Source organism: Nematolebias whitei, chromosome 20 (assembly GCF_014905685.2).
Source record: "Nematolebias whitei isolate Nwh7 chromosome 20, NemWhi1, whole genome shotgun sequence".
Lineage (NCBI taxonomy): Eukaryota > Metazoa > Chordata > Actinopteri > Cyprinodontiformes > Rivulidae > Nematolebias > Nematolebias whitei.
In genome coordinates this window covers 24916312-24933741 of record NC_056517.1, presented here as the reverse complement: position 1 = coordinate 24933741, position 17430 = coordinate 24916312, and the positions used below count along the sequence as shown (strand labels likewise).

General features: G+C 40.3%; 3 protein-coding genes across 8 annotated transcripts in view; 1 reads left to right on the top strand and 2 right to left on the bottom strand.

Annotated features, from left to right (window-relative positions):
- Nucleotides 1-11682, bottom strand: part of fam49bb (family with sequence similarity 49 member Bb) — a 57082-nt gene extending 45400 nt beyond the window's left edge. Inside the window, exon 1 of the mRNA XM_037694171.1 lies at nt 11544-11682. The gene's annotated coding sequence lies outside the window, so the exon portion shown is untranslated. The remainder of the gene's footprint in view (nt 1-11543) is intronic.
- A 1068-nt stretch (nt 11683-12750) lies between these two features.
- si:dkey-37o8.1 (Elongation factor 1-alpha-like) lies at nt 12751-14643 on the top strand. Its single transcript, XM_037693878.1, has 7 exons — nt 12751-12974; nt 13041-13220; nt 13297-13593; nt 13663-13813; nt 13873-14129; nt 14193-14427; nt 14515-14643. Exons 1-7 carry the CDS (start codon nt 12831-12833, stop codon nt 14622-14624), a joined length of 1374 nt encoding a protein of 457 aa, XP_037549806.1. The 5' UTR covers nt 12751-12830; the 3' UTR covers nt 14625-14643.
- A 1482-nt stretch (nt 14644-16125) lies between these two features.
- asap1b (ArfGAP with SH3 domain, ankyrin repeat and PH domain 1b) overlaps nt 16126-17430 on the bottom strand; it is a 100048-nt gene continuing 98743 nt past the window's right edge. For all 6 annotated transcript variants that reach the window (XM_037694468.1, XM_037694463.1, XM_037694464.1 and 3 more), the window contains 2 exons: nt 16390-16512; nt 16126-16304 (listed from right to left, as the gene is read on the bottom strand). In XM_037694468.1, coding sequence (XP_037550396.1) covers nt 16230-16304; nt 16390-16512 — 198 coding nt within the window. In that variant the 3' untranslated portion in view covers nt 16126-16229. The remainder of the gene's footprint in view (nt 16305-16389; nt 16513-17430) is intronic.

The following is a 17430-nucleotide window of genomic DNA, read 5'->3' as shown; positions in this document are numbered from 1 at the left end:
GTACACTGAATGGCCAAAAAAAAAAGTCACCGCCAAAAAAAATAAATAAAAGGACACACTGATATTTTGTTGGACCACCTTTAGCTTCGATTATGTCATGCATTCACTGTGGCATTGATTTGATAAACTTCTGCAATGTCACAAGATCTATTCAAGATCAGTGTTGCATTAGTTTTTCACCAAGATCTGGCATTGATGATGTCAGATTCTGACCACTGCGCAAAGCCTTCTCCAACACATCCCGAAGATTCTCAATGGGGTTAAGGTCTGGACTCTGTGGTGGCCAATCCATGTGTGAAAATGACATCTCATGATTCCAGAACCACTCTTTCACAGTTCGAGCCCGATGAATCTGGCATTGTCATCTTGAAATATGCCCGTGCCATCAAGGAAGAAAATAAATCCATTGATGGAATAACCTGGTCATTCAGTAAATTTAGGTAGTCAGCTGACCTCATTCTTTGAGCACATACTGTTGCTGATCCTAGACCTGACCAACTGCAGCAACCCAAGATCATAGCACTGCCCCAACAGGCTTGTACAGTAGGCACTAGGCATGATGGGTGCATCACTTCACCTGCCTCTCTTCTTACCCTGATGCACCCATCACTCTGGAACAGGGTAAATCTGGACTTATCAGACCACATGACCTTCTTCCATTGCTCCAGAGTCCAATCTTTATGCTCCCTAGCAAACTGAAGCCTTTTTTTTTCCAGTTAGCCTCACTGATTAGTGGTTTTCTTAAGACTACACAGCTGTTCAGTCCCAATTCCTTGAGTTCCCTTCACATTGTGCGTGTGGAAATGCTCTTACTTTCACTATTAAACATATTAAAACAATTAAACGATCGTTCAGGATTTTTTTCCAGCCACATTTCTTCCTCGAAGATGATGGGTCCCCACTATCCTTCCAATTTTTAATAATGCGTTGGACAGTTCTTAACCCAATTTTAGTAGTTTCTGCAATATCCTTGGATGTTTTTTCTGCTCGATGCATGCCAAAACAGACCGACATCTTTTCCATGACCACGCCATACATTTTGACATGGTGGTTTAAGAAATGAGAAGCAACTCATTGCACCAGTTGTGGTTAAATAACTTGTTGCCAGCTGAAAGATAATCACCCATTCAGTAATTATCCAATAGGAGGCTCGTACCTATTTGCTTAGTTAAATCAAGGTGGCAGCTTTTTTTTTTTTTTTTTTTAGGCCAGGCAGTGTAAGACAGACAACCCAGTGACAAGGATGCCTGCAGCGCCAGCACAACGTTATGAAGTCACGTGAGCTGAGTTTAGATTTGTGAAAATTTACCAATTTGCACTGTTTGAGTGTTGTCATTTTGTTAGAGAGTAAACGGCATGAATAAATTTGACATTAAACATAATCCAAGTTGAAGTGTTGCATCATTTTCAGCCCCTTTTTAGCATCTGCATTTGGTATCAGACCAAACTGACAAAGACCAAGCAGAATAATCTAGTATTTTAATTCCACAGCAGAGAAAGCCATGTAGTCTCTGTAAGTAGGTGTAGGGGAAAAATATTGGTATTGGTTATTGGCCAAATAAGTTTTAACACATTGGCATATTGGATATCGGCCAAAAATCCAATATCGTCCGTCCCTAGAGTATTGTCTTTTGACTACCTTTAAATGTATGCCACAAGTGAAAGATACTGTAAGCTTCCATTTTACTTTGTTAATATTGTGTCCAAAATGTAATAAACTGATTTTAAGCACAAAACCATGTTAGTTTTAGGGTTTAGTGCAATAAAAATGCAGTTGTTAACAAAAGATGAGCCTTAATTACCACAATAAAATAATAATAATAAAAAAAAGCCACATAAAACAGCTAAATAAAGCACAAATGGGATTTTGATCTATTAATCCAGTGATGCTCTGTAGTTTTTAGCTACAGGTTAACGTCAGGATGTATCAATGTATGGAGCATGTTTAGCACCCAACAAAGCAGAAACAAGGCCAATGTGTGTGTGTGTGTGTGTGTGCGCGTGCATTAGTATGACTGATAAATCTGGGCTTTCATGGTCTCTATTTGATTTAATATTCCTCCCCAAAATCTACCATTTTCTTTTTTGTTCATTAGACTGTGGCAAATGGCTGAAGTCTACTTGAAACCATCACCGCTGTAGTTTTGAGGTTTCTGGCTCACGCTGTACTTGCAGGACTGCTGTAATCCAGTTCAGTGCTGCTGCGAGGAAAGACCTACATGATGAGATCATTCAGAAGTGACCGTGCATGATTCAGCTCCGCGCGTCCCTCCGAGCTACAATTAAATCCAGCCTACCACAAAAAAAAAAAAGCACATTTGCCTGATAGCAGCGAGGGTTCAGAGTATTTTAGACTCCTCAAAGCCAAACTCTTTTATTATAACAAAGGCTTGAAGGAAGTCTGATCAATACAGACTGAGTTAGAAGAGAAGTACTTAAACCACCTTTGGATCCGAGAAATGATAGCTGTAACTTCACTAAGTGTTAAGACATGCAAATAGTATATTTGGGTTTAATTATATTAACTTGGCTGAAAAATAATAAGACACTGCTTAATATAATTTTCTACAAACTAATTTTAACTTCCAGCATTTGCTTTTTTCTGTTGCGCTCTAAAAAGCGCACAAGAAGCTAAATTTTAACATCCTAAATGTTTTAGTTTTCTTTACGAACCAGTGTTGTCACATCTTCGGTTTGTAGCAGAGATAAGCTGACAACTACTGGTTTGGGTTTCATTTACTCCACCACATGAAGCACACAAACTGCCCAACTCACTGCGGACCATCAATTATTCAACAGGAAGTGTGTGTAGCTGTCACACAAAATAATCAAACTACATTTTCCTTATGGTTTCCTCCCACAGACCAAAAACATGCATGTTAGGCTGATTGGTAACTCTAAATTGTCTCGGTGTGAGTGAGAGAGTGAATGTTTGCTCGTCTCTATGTGAGCCTGTGATGGACTGGAGACATGTCCAGGGTGTCCTCTGCCACTCGCACAGTGACTGCTGGATATGAACAGTGATCGCCGAGACCCGAAAATGAAGAAACGGGTAAAGATAAAGAACGAATGGATTTTCTATTCAATTGGGTGCATTTTGATGCAAGTTTCTAATTAAAAATATGTGTGAAACTTTTGCAGCTAATCGAATCTTCTGCATCTCCAGCAGACTAGATTTCATTTCAACGGATTCTCTCCTGCCTTCGTCAGAATTTTAACTTTGTAAATCTTTGTAAAGTTCTCAGATTGTAGGGAACAGGCTTCATATAGTGATTAGTTAAACATGATTATACCAGGAAGCGATTGCTGCAAAAACATCATCAAAGCAACATCCCCAAGTTTGAACTGCAAATAATATTTTAAAACTTCATCACAAATTCAGCTTCACAATTACACAAAATAATAATTAAAAAAATAGATCGGTTTTGTTTCCTCAGCTTTGCAACTGGCCGAGACAACGGCACTAGAAAAAAAAAAAACCGTATGATTCAGTAGCTCCACGGTCTCAAAACACCAAACTACTACAGCTGTTAGATCAGAAACTGACTGAATGGATGTTCCTTTGTGCTTAAAAAACAACATTTCTGAGTATTGTGACAATTAGAGAACCTTAGAGTAACATGTGGGAATTAATTAAACAAAAAAAAGATTAAATAAATAAAGGTTATTGCGTTTTTGGCTTTACCACTAAATGAAACTTTAATCAAAAGTTGGATTGCCATGACAACATCTACTGACCCCCATTAGTGAAAGGAGGACACCGAATTGGGGCAGAGGGTGTGTGTGTGTGTGTGTGTGTGTGTGTGTGTGTGTGTGTGTGTGTGCATTTCAATGTGTTCCTAAAGCCCATAGAAAACAGAAAAACAACTTCATTAAGAAAACTTCCACAGAAAAGCTACATGGCTTGGAGATAGTTGAACTATAAAGACTTGTATGTTTGCTCCTCTTTAATAGAAATTTTCCCCATACCAGAACATTAGTCTTATTTAATCAATACTATCAGACCTTGGTATGTGGGTCCATGATAAATATTCAAGGTTCTTTATCGTCATTCGCGTCACATGTGGTACATGAGGTGGAACTTAATTGTGTACACAGAGTCCCAGTTACATCCAACAATAGCAAAAATATGAAGCGTAAAAAGAAACGGTATATAAGGATCTAAATATAAACTAAGATACTGTAATTTCTGGACTATTGAGTGCACCTGAATATAAGCCACGCCCAGTAAAAAAAAAAATACAACAAAATAATGAAAATTTTACATAAATAGGCCGCACTTGTCTATAAGCCGCAGGTGTACATGTTGTAACATGAGATATTTACACAGATTTTTTTTTTTTTTTACTTTTAATTAAATATGAACCGGTAACACACACAAATTAATTAATTCAACCTTTATTTAGACAAGTTAATCCCATTGAGCCTCGGGGACTCATTTACAAGAGAGACCTGATTTCTTAAAGAATGATGACAAAAGTGAGCAACAACAACAACAATAGACAGTCACAAAAGAGGCATACAAAATTTAAATGTTTTTTTTTTTTTTTTTTCTGAAAAGTGCCTGTAACACAGCTGATAAAAAAAAATATATATATATACACAGTAGTCTACCAGGAAGTCACTGATCGCTACTCCCCAAGAGAGACGTGTATTGGGCAGCTATGCGAGCGCCTGGGTGAGACAAAGCTAAATGTTTTGGTGGCATGAAGCTCGTTAGCCCATCAAAAAAATGTTTCTTTAAATCCATAAATTAGCTGCAGCATTGTATAAGCCACGGCGTTCAAAGCGTGTGAAATAAGTAGCAGCTTACTGTTCGGAAATTATGATCTACGCTAAATGAACGCCCAACGGTGCACTAAAAGATTAAGATATATGCCAGTCACTAATGGTGCAGAACAACACACCGAACAACAGCAGCACAATTCTCATAGGTTCTGTTTGGCTATAGTTCACACGCTAATCAACAAAGTCCATGCTCAGTAATCCAGGTGTACAATCCAACAATTTTCAGTCAGGTTATCTGGACATTTTCTTTTTTGTGCTGAAATGTTTCACCTTCCATCCAGAAGGCTTCATCAGTCAAGGGAACACACAACACAAAACTGATTCTTCCCCCAACAGCTTACTCCAAAATGGAACAAACCAGTTATGTTGGTGCTAAGATGGTCTCTTTGTCACACCCCCTCCTCCAGTGCCAGCCCTCTTCCTTGTTGACAGTCATGTCAAACTGGTTGAAAACAACAAAGTCCATGTTCAATAATAATAATAATGTCATCACAATGTCAGCACTGTATGTTTCCATACAATGGCGAAATTAGTCTCTGTATTTAACCCATCCACCACCAGGTGGTGCAGTGGGCAGCTATTGAAAGCGCCCGGGGGACATTTTGGGGATGAGACGTGCTGCCCAGAGACGCCACGTGATGTGCAGTGACTGGGGATCGAACCTGGGACTTTCGGGTCCCAAGCCGGCTGCCATGCCTCTACACCATCTCGGCCCCCATTAATCCAGGTATACAAACCAACAATATTCAGTCAGGTCATCTGGACAGTTTCTTTTTTTTTTTTAGCTGAAAACGTTTCGCCTTCCATCCAGAAGGCTTCATCAGTCAGTTTAATGCGAGCGAAGTCACACTCGGAGCCAACTCCAAACTAACAAACTGGGATTTATTCAAAGAATGCAACAAAAACACAGAAACAAGGCGCCAAACGTGAAAAAGAAATACATCTACAGCAGCATGGTCCTAATGGCAGAGTGGTTCTGATGATAGTGAGGTTATCTTAGCAACACGGTCCAGTTAGCAGCATGATGCAGTTAGTGGTGTGGTTCGGTTAGCGGCGTGGTCTTATATAACTAGATCTACAAAGTTTTGGCAGGACAGAAAGCAATAAGCCCCAAAGGTCAGTACTTCCAGTAAAGTGGCTCCCACAGCTAATCAACCTTAGAAAACACAAAATATTCAGTCTCTAAATCGGTCGTTTCACAAACAACATTTGATCTGGCAGTAGCAGAGAGTGTTTCCGATCACAAACTCTGAGCACCAAAAGATCAGATGAGATCTTTGTTAAAACTTTGGCACGTAACGTGACAAACAGGCATTCCTATAAAGCATGATGATTCCATATGACAGTTTTACTGTTACAAAAAACTACGCAAAATATTGAACAAATGCACAAACTGTGTTCATTCTATTACGATGGTGTAGATTTAAGAGTCCTATAGGAGGAGTATGAAACACGGTTGCACGATTAAGACGTGAAGTGGAACAAAACCACACCTCAAATTTAACGTGTGCGAGCGTTTTAACACGACGCGTGGATGGAGGGTTGGTGCGGGGGCAGCACAGCCACAGTCGCATGCAAAAACTGAATCTCGACCACGCTGAGTCGCCATCTGCGCCAACACGCCTGCTCTACACGACATGTGGGCGGCCACATGAGGATGTCATGCCTGGTTTAACATGCCAAAATAAAATCCTCAACATCAACACGCTACCTTTCTATGATCTGACGTGCTCGCAGCTGATTCTAACACAGCAGAGGGAAAATATTCAGCCAGATCTTCAGGGAGAAATTCAACATGGTCTCTTCTCTTAGCTGAGAGCCTGAAACAGTTTTCTGTGCATGTGTGAAAGATGTGGGTTTTTTCCTCTTGAGTAGGCCATGCTATTTATAGCTTTATGTTGACAGATTGCATGCAAAGTGCTCTTTGCCTTGTTTCCACATTCAGTGTGAAGATGCTGCTGAAAACAGCGAGCCTACAGCGAAAGCATCCTGTTGAAGGCCTTCGGATCAGACGAGACTGCTCTCTCTTCTCATTATAACGCTGCTTAGGGCTTCAGTAAGGCAACATCAGAAGGCGGAAGTGAGAGTATTGCTCACGAATCAAAACCCGAAACACACTCTCACTGACTCGCACACATCAAGAGCAAACTGCTCGTAGCTACACAAACCACCGCAGTTAGGAGCCTCCACACAGCTCCAGACCATCTCCTGCTCACTTAAAGCACAACAATCAGCATAAAGATGAGCTCAGATTTTCAGAAGTGGGGTTTGGTGTAAAGGTTATGAACCAAACGTATAACTCTTTATTTGACCCTAGTCAAAAAGCATTTCCACAAACTGAACATCTTAATTTTTACATTTATAGTAATTCACGTTGGTCTTGGGCCTGCTCAGGGGAGCTAGTCAGTCCTGTCTGAACTAAACGATTTCTCTAAACTGAAGCCGGTCAAACAGCTAGCTACAACAGGTAAGATGCTTACCATTGATAACCTTTTCACTAGGGATGCACGATATTGGATTTGTGGCCGATATCCGATATGTTAAAACTTATATGGCCGATAACCAATACCAATACCGATATTCTTTCCCTAGATACAGAGACTTTCTCTGCTGTGGAATTATTACATTTTACATTATTTTAATAATTAATAGTATTAATATAAATTTAATAATTAATTAATAAATAATTACATTATTCTGCATGGGCTTTGTCAAATTGGCCTGCTACCAAATGCAGATGACAAAAAGGGGGCTGAAAACGATGTAACACTATATATAGATTTTTTTTTTTTTTTTAAACCAGCACCTTTTATATCGGTGAATTAATTTGATGGAATGGCTGATGGCCGATATTTAACTTTATCGCCAATATTGGCTGATACTGATACCATGCCGATAATATCGTGCATCCCTACTTTTCACAAAAACAAAATTCAAGGTTCTTTTTTGTCATTTGCATCACATGCGGCACATGAGGTGGAACGAAATTGTGTACTCAAGGTCAGCTGGAACTATTGCTATAATAAACTAGCAAGCAAACCTGTGAATGGGTCAGAAAGCGTGCACGTGTGCAGAACATCGGTACGTTATATTGTTTGCAGGGGACCAGGAAGGGAAGCAAAGTGAGGAGCAATGGAGGTGGATTCAAGCTGGTTTTCCAGATGGGAAGAGGAATGAAGTAGTAGAGTAAGTGAATGAGGTTGTGGAGGTGAAAGATGTTCGTTTCAAGAGGAATATTTAGTTTTCATACACATTTCAAAGGTTCTATAACAGACCTTTAAAAAGAAATGCAGTGAATTTCATTTTAATTAAAAGGAACCTTTCAAATTTCTGCTCTCTAATAATCCAGCCACATGCACCTGAACACGGGGGCTGCAGTCAGTTCTTCCCACTGATGACTCAGGTATGTCATCATTTTACTTCTGATCTGCTTATCGACAAGAGCAGGCACGCAAAAGTGCAACACAAGGAGGGGAGCAGCGTGTACTCCGAGGCAAATCGGACAGCCAGGCCTCCAAAGATTACAGGAGTTCTAAAAAAAACATCAATATTAAAGCTGCAAATCAAGCACCTCTGAATAAAACCGAAACATCTCTGGATTAACTCCTGATAACAGTCATGTATGACAGAAACATGGATCAATGTTGAGTTTTTCTGCAGCACAGCGCAAAATATGCCAATCAATACACAAATTATAGAAAATGAATACAACGTCCGGCAGAAATCACCTTATAGTACAAGTTGTGCCGGGACTGTGTCGGTGTGGGTTTAAGCATTTTGTGAGGCCGTTGTAGGTTACACAACTGCTGGTGTTATTGGATCAACTAACAACAGAGGACAAAAACAACTCACTTCAGCACAAAATAAGGAGCTTAAAGTGCCAAGAACCTAAAAATATGTGTTCACACACTAATAATCTGAGAAATGTTTGTCTTTGGCAAAACTAATCACAGAACAATAAGTGACAGAGACGTTCAGCATGCGTGTGTGTGTCTACTAGCTGCTGGTAATGGAGTATACACCATATTTTCCAGCGTATAAGTCGCTCTGGAGTATAATAATAAAGTAATAAAATGCTATGTGTTGTCATCATTGTATGTTCCCATACAAAGATGAAATTGGCTCTCTGCATTTAACCCATCGCACCCAGGATATACCCAGGTGGAGCAGTGGGCAGCTATGCAAGCGCCCGGGGAGCAATTCAGGATTAGGTGTCCTGCTCAGAAACACCATGAGATGTGCAATGATTGGAAATCGAACCCAGGACCTTCGGGTCCCGAGTCGGCTGCCCTGCACCTACACCATCTCGTCCCCTAAAACTATGCGGCAGTGGTGGTATAAGTATAAGTCGCATCAGACAAAAATGCATCATGAAGAGGAAAAAAACATATACAAGTCATTTCTGCGTAAAAGTCGCATTTATTATGCGTCACCGCTGAACCCTTGAGTTGATTTAATGGTCAAAACGGCTTCATTTCGCCTGGGCAGCGGGGCGCCATCTATCCATTTATCCATCGCAGCCGGAGCCGCTAGCTCTCCAGCGTTCCTCCGCCTGCATCAGCTGAGTGAAGCGAGCGCGCACGGGAGGACTCGCTGTTGCAGTACTGCGACTTATATGCCGGAAAATACGGTAATACAGTTTACCTGAAGTGCGGCTAAATAAAATAAAGTGCTGCACTGGACAAAGAAGTCTTTAAAGGACAGTACTATATATATATTTTGTGGAGAAAATTTTGTGAAGTTTCCCCTCTCGTGGGATTTGATTTCCAAAGTGCTTTTCTGTTCTTTCTTTCTATCATTTGTTAAAATAGTGCTGGTTTAGTGAGCATCTAAAGTGAAACAGTCATGCCTGGGCGCACCAGCACGTCCGTACCTGCACCTGACTAGGCTTTACAGCCCTGCACCAAGCGAAAAATACTTTGTTTCACGGCTGTTTCACAAACTGAGACAATGAGAGGAAAACTAGAGACTACACACAAAGTACTCGAAAGCCGTCTAACTTCATGCCTCAAAACGAGCAACTCTTGCCATTTGCTGAAGGTTTCAATACACCAGTATTCAAAACACAAAATATGAGTTTTCCTGAAAACTTTTTTTTTAAATCACTCCACCTATTATCCAATCTTCACTTTGGTATGACAGAGGGCGTAACAAGTTTGACCATGTTTAACTTCTTACAGCCGTGGCACTAGTCAGGTACCGTCATGTCTTCCAGTCAAACGCCACAAACTAAGGAGAAACACGGAGGTAAAGAATTAAAAAGGAAAATGTTTATTTTAGGTCAAGACATACTAAAAAAAATAAATAAATAAAAATAAGATGGTAAAATGGGAACACTAAAGAGGGAAATTCAAATAAAAATAAATGTTTTACACTTCAGAAGCTGTAGAAACAACTAAAAACTAAAGTAACTCATTTGTCACCAAATACTTAGGATGCAATAATTGCTCCGACTGGAGAGCTGCACTGACCTGTTCAACTTAAACAGCCTGACTGGTGACATGCGGCACGTACCTTTACCTGGACTACGAATGCACAACACATTTTTGGTGTGGAAGAAATATGCCAGCATAAAAACATTTAAGGTAAATGCTTTGTTGTGTCTAATCCAAATAGATATGTACTGCATGCTTTCATTTGGAGTTCTTAGAAATTAGAACCCAATTTGTTTTTATAAAAATCCAAACAGGCCATTGATCTCTACATCTCTTTTACAGCCACACCTGAGGGGAGTCTTTTATTTTCTGCAGCAAGCAGAAATAAAGTTCACAAGAAACACCCAAAAACTGTGTCAGTTCTATCGGCATGCATTACCAACTAGAAGAGTCGCAGTGAATCAACTGCGCTGCTGTCTGGTCTACTTTTCACAAAGGAAACTGTGAACCCATTTATGCTGCACTTTCACAATACCTGATGGACAAATTCATCTATCTGGTTGTTTCGCTTCCACTTTCAGCAACTACTTCAGATCCTGGGCAGGAAGGAAATAACACACAGTCCTTATAGCTATAGGGCTCTGTGGTTAAAAAGGCCATTCATGGAATGACAAGAGACAAATCTTTAATTTAAAATTAGTATCCCAGAAGAAATAGGCGCATATGCATTCAATTGTTGGTTTAAGTGAGTCATTTCAGGTCCATTACACATGATAAACTGACAGAAAAGCAAAGTTTTATAAAGTAATAGTCACATTTCTAATCTGTTCTCCTCATCTTAAATAGTGAACATCGTAAAACCGTGTAGATCTGTGAACAGGTGTGCATCAGAGTGGATATCTAGACCAGCTCCAAGATGCCCCAGCTGTCAGTGTGTGCACTGCCTTTATGATGCATCATTTGCGGTCTCTGTCCATGCAGCAGCTTAAAGCGCACGAGGCCAAACGCGCAGTTGATGGCCTGGCTGCAGAGGGTCAGCCATGTAACGTTCAATGTCCCTGTCCAAATAAAGGAAAGATCAGCTCGGCTGCGTAGCTTCGCGACTCCTTTGAGAAACTAGCTGCTGTTCTGAAAAGAGGAAGTTAACGGTACATGGACAGGATGCAGCGCGGTAATGATATTTACCACTTTTAATTTTATTCTGCAAGTCAACGATACCCGAGTGTATTTTTTTCTAACCTGACCACGTTAACGAGTCATTCATTAAACAAAAATCTAAACCTGACATGTAGAGCTTTAGTAAGTGGCTACCACGCTGGTAAGGCGGATAGTTACGAAGCCGAAAAGATACTTGAGAAAGTAGAATTTTTTTTTTTTTACCTTGATGCTCTTTGAGAAATACACGCGAGTCGACGACTGAATACCACGCTGTAAGCAGCGGCGGTACGGATTTGAAGAAGAAAAGCGATTTGCTGCCGCCGTTTCCTGGTTAGTTATCCAAGCGTCATTGCGATGAAGGAGGGGGAAGTTCGGTTACAGTCACTGCTAAGCACGGAGGGAGGGGCGGTTACGCATTTACACATCTGACAAATGGACCCGCCTGGTCAGAAGACGCCCGCTGTATTCAAACAAACGGTTATTTCCAGTCTAATGGTGGGAACTACGGCTCTTTTCCGGGATTTGATTTTTTTGGCTCAGCTCACTAAAAAGAACCGTCTCCTTTTAAGATGCCTATTTGTCCAAAACAGCTCCTCGCTAATTGTGTTTGGGTTGCCCGTTGTTCTTGACATGTGCAGCTGGGAGTTGGTTGATACTTTTGTAATGGGTGTGTACATTTTCAGATGTTTGAATAAAAAGACTTACACCATCCTTGTGTTGTCAACAAAAATTCATAATTGCCCACTTGTCATACATGTCAGCCATTTTGTAATGTTTGAACTTTTATAACACTTTTTTTTAAATAAACCACTGCATTAATATTAATTTTATGATTATTTGCATAGATTTATGTGATTATTTGCAACTACAAATAGCAGTAGCAGCTAGCTGGGGCATTTCCAGTCCAGTCTGGGTCACTTCCTGCAGGAGTATGCATTTCTTTGGACAGGATCATTGTGTACTGTACAGTAATCCACTTTAATCTCAGTCTTACTTACCCGTATATTAGTTCTTTTTAGATTTCTTGCAATTTTATGGCCTAAACAGCTGTCTGTTTTTTTTTAAATTCATATATATTGTTCATTTTGTGTTTGTTTTTCTGATTTGTTTTTCCAAAGCCACATGATACACCTGGACATAATTATCAGATGTGCTAAAGGTTGGTATTGAGTTTAACTTCTGCCTTCTTCCTGTAAATCAAATGCAAAGTGAAACCTTTGTATAGTTTTTTCTTCCACATCATCATTGATAAAAGTGATATTTTTTTAAAGCATTTAGGTTTTCTCTCCTGGGTTTTACACCATTTGCGTTTATCAGCTCCATTGTGCTTCAGTGACCAGCAGGCACCATTCACACCTAATTAAACTGCGCACCTGTTTTCACTTGAGCATTGTGAGGTCTATAAAGAGAGTCTGAATTAGCTGAGCAGGGCTATTTGATAGAAAAACCTGAGTAAAGCTAGTTAATTGTAAGTGATATTATAATTGTTGGTTGTTCTACTGAACAGCGATGGGAAAAGAGAAGGCTCATGTTAATGTGGTCATCATTGGCCATGTTGACAGTGGAAAGTCCACGACAACCGGACACCTCGTCTACAAGTGTGGTGGCATCGATCAGAGGAAACTGGACAAGTTTGAGAAGGCTGCAGCTCAGGTCAGGAGAGGAAACTTTGAAGAGTTTTAAAGAAATGTAGAACCGTAACCAAAATGTGTTTTCTAGATGGGGAAGAGTTCCTTCAAGTTCGCCTGGCTGCTGGACAAGCTGAAGGCCGAGCGGGAGCGGGGGATCACCATTGATATTTCCCTGCTGAAATTCAACACCCAGAAATACAACATGACCATCATTGATGCTCCTGGTCATCGTGACTTTATTAAAAACATGATCACTGGGACATCTCAGGTAATGAAATGGTGGGGAGGAAGAAAAATGAGTTGAACTTGAATGAATGTTGGCTGAAGGTTGTATGCGGTTTTAGGCGGATGTTGCCCTCTTGGTGGTTTCTGCGGCGAAAGGTGAATATGAAGCAGGCGTGTCCAGAAGTGGTCAGACCAGAGAACATGCCTTGCTGGCCTACACTCTGGGTGTCAAGCAGATCATCGTCTGCGTGAACAAGATGGATTTGACTGAACCGCCGTACAGCCAGAAGCGCTACGAAGAAGTGGTGCGAGGTGTGAAGGTCTTCCTGAAGAAGATTGGCTACGATGTTGCAGCAATTCCATTTGTTCCCATTTCTGGCTGGACTGGGGAGAACATGATCACCCCAACCCAGAAGGTAGTGATGATCCTTGACTAAAATGATCAAATGCTGCAGTGGATTGATAAATTTTATAATTGTGTGCAGATGCCATGGTACCAAGGCTTTAAAGTGCGACAACGGGAAGGAACGGCGAGTGGGAAGACTCTGCTTGAAGTCCTAGACTCCATTCAACCGCCCGTGCGCACCATTAACAAACCACTACGGCTACCTCTGCAGGATGTGTACAAAATTGGAGGTAGGCTTTTGTAGGTGTGCCAATGTTTAAATCTGGTCTAAACGAGGTTTGTTTTTCAGGAGTTGGGACTGTACCAGTAGGAAAGATCGAAACTGGCATCCTCAAACCTGGCATGACTCTGATGTTCTCCCCTGCCAAGCTTACAGCAGAAGTTAAGTCTATTGAGATGCACCACCAGGGGCTGGACACAGCTCTGCCGGGCCACAACGTTGGCTTCAATATTAAGAACGTGTCCGTCAAGAACCTGCGGCGAGGAGACGTGGCTGGGAACGCTCAGCAGGATCCTCCTTCAGATGTCCACAGCTTCGAAGCTCAGGTCTGTGTGAAGCTACTGTCGTAAATGATAAAACGAGAACTAAAACTTCTGGTCTTCTTTCAGGTGATCATCCTAAACCATCCAGGGAAGATAAAAACTGGCTACTCCCCGGTGCTGGACTGCCACACTGCCCACATCACCTGCCGGTTCGTGGAGCTCAAGGAGAAACTTGACCGCCGTACAGGCAAGAAACTGGAGGACCACCCTCAGATCCTGATGTCTGGAGATGCTGCAACAGTCAAACTAATTCCTGTAAAGCCCATGTGTGTGGAGAGCTTCTTCCATTATCCTCCATTAGGTAGATTGTTTTTTTTTTTTTCCCCTACTGCAACTTTTGTTGTACCTCCAACTTTAATTAAAAAAAAACCTCCTTCTGATTTCACAGGCCGCTTTGCTGCACGAGACTTGAAGCAGACGGTTGCAGTGGGAGTCATCAAGTCTGTGGAGAAGAACCACGGGTCAAAAGTGACGCACAAAACCCAAGTGTCTAAATAAAACTGTTAAAATGAGACTATTTTATAAAAGAAATTTAAGCTTTTGTTGATTACGTTTAAAATGTAAAACTTTTGTTCATGGAAAGTTTTTGTTTAATCCCAGTAACTAAATACTGGATGTTTAAATGCAAGGCATAGGACGCGAGTGTTCTTATGAAACTTTATTGTAAAGTTAAATAAAATCTGTTTTTTTTAAATGGCAACTGTAGCACATCTTTAATTTTGAATGTTTTAAGTCAAACTTGAGGATTGACCTAATTTATGTACTAAAACTGTAATCAAAACGGATTTTTGTACAGCTTAAACTCCATTTCTAGCAAAAACGGCAGTTTCCCGTGTTTTCCAGTGATTCTGTAGCTCCAGTTTATTAGGAACCTAAAATTTACTGCACCGTCAAAATGAGAAGTCAGCTTAAATAAGTTCAACAATGAAAGTACAAATAAAGTAAAACCACAAAGCAGGTTCAGTTAAGTACAGCACTTTTAATTGATACAATGGGTTGATTTGTTCCTTAACATGGGAAGAACTGCAAGTGTGAGGACTGAATGCATCGTCTCAAGCCTTCATTTTTAAGAGACATTTCTGGTTTACAGGCAACCTGTAAAATGTATCGACTCCAGTAACATGGAATGATGCATGATTCAAACAAAAGCTCATGAGGTTTCACAAGACACTGAACTGTGAACACAGGTTAAAACTCAGCCTGTGCAAAACTCAAGTTATTGCTAAGATGTCCTTCAGATTCCCATACTTGTGGCTACAAGGATACGCTTCGTTTTGCAGTCCTAAATATCAATAGTGGCTCTTCAAACCCTGAAGTGTTTGAACGAGGCACCACTCGTTTCCAGTTACACCATGCACAAAGGAAAAGACTGAGGTGGCGTTGAGTGCACACATAGTGTAACGAGTAAATCGGTGACCTACAGTGAACCACAGGATTTGATATTCCACACAGCAGCAGCAGGTTTCCGTACAGTAAAACCATAATACATGTAACACAAAGCAAGCAAGAACGAGGAGTACATTTAATGAAAACCCTTCATCTAGGGAAGATCAGTGCTCCTGCCTCTTTCAGACAACTATGGTGGTGAACAGGGATGCAAGACAATGTTATGACCTATTTCACATTCCATTTCATATATTGTCCGTTTTTTGTTCCAGGAATATAAGCGGATAATTACTTGAGGGCCAGTAAATTAATACAGATAAAATTCACACTCTAACCTGATGCTTAGTCTGACAGGCAGAGAGCAACGGTACATGTTTTGTACAATAAAACATGTATATACACTCACACACAAATATATATATTTACATACATATATACACAGGAACAGCATAAACATAGACTTTTAGGTAAGTGCTAGGGTTTTGAGAGTGGCTTTGTCTCAGCCATGCTAAAAGGTTAAGATAATACTGGTAGAGGAAGAATACACACATTCTTTGTACAGCATGGATGTGACATCCAGGTCTAGATGAGCCTTCTTGGTTTTTCTTCATTGTTTTTTTCTTCTTTTTCACCTGTCGTGTGACCAGGGGTGTTGCCGTTTGATAGGTATTTACATGAACTCCCAATTTAGAGAGATAGTGCAAGTCAGCCTGGCTGTCAGTCACTTAAGATGTGCACAAAAGACATGGGGAATACCCCTTTTCTGTCCGGATCTCCTTCAATGTGTCCAATCTGGAATGGAAAAAAAGGGGGAAACATGAAGTACTGTCATGTTGTGGTAGTACTGTGGAGGTCCAAACAATGCTGCAGAACTCACCCACCACTCCTGGTCCTCCTCCCCTGTAACTATGATCACCTCTCCTTCGACAAATGTAAGCTCGTCGTCGTTGTCGGCCTGGCAGTCGTAGATCGTCTTCACCCGACGGGTTTTATTCTTCCCCTGGACACACAGGAGGCAAAACTCTCTCAGTTTGGAGGTGAGCATGGATGCATTTGCAAAAGACAAGAATATCAAATACCAAACATGTGGAGTGAAATGCAAATATAAATATGCTGTTAATTTTACAAGGTCGACATCAGGAAAAATGCTAACTGCTTTGTTTTGTGGGTTTTAAGCGAATGCTGGTTTATTTAACATGTTTAATTTTCATATTTACCACTTTTTAAGATGTTTTAGTGTTGGCGTATTGTCACCAACCAAATATGGAAAACTCGATTTAAACCTCACAAAAACAAGTCTAAAAGATCAGTCAGTTAAAAGTAAATGTATATACCAGAAGATAAGTAAATACTGAAGTTATAGGTGAATTATTTATCAAACTACAACTTTTAGTTTTTATCATTTACTTATTTTTGCTTTTACAAAAGGCTCAAAATGATTTCTTACACTTTGTTTAACACATTGTTTTTCTTACAGGAACAAGTCTAGGTTTTGTGGTGCAACGTTTTGATCCGTTAGTCGTATTAAATTCTTTGTCAAGTGTAATTATCTCTAAAATGAACCAGAACACAACATATAGTCATGCTGACTTCTCAACATGCATTAAATTTGTTACAGTTCTGTGGAAAAGTTGAAAAGATGGCCGCTGAATAAATGAGTCACATTTGTTAATTTTTAAATGTTAAATTTAAACCACGTGGGATAAATATGTATGTAACTAGAGAAATTGCATTTCCTGCAAAAATGCAATGTGAACGCTTATTGCTGAAGAACTTGCTGACAAACAGCTGAAATTAGCTAAAAACATGCTGAAATGTAGTTGAAATGTAAGAACAAGACTAAGTTAGCAGAAGAAAGCAGAAAGAAAACAGATTTGCTGAAATAGGGTTAAATTAGCAGATATTAGCACAAAATTAG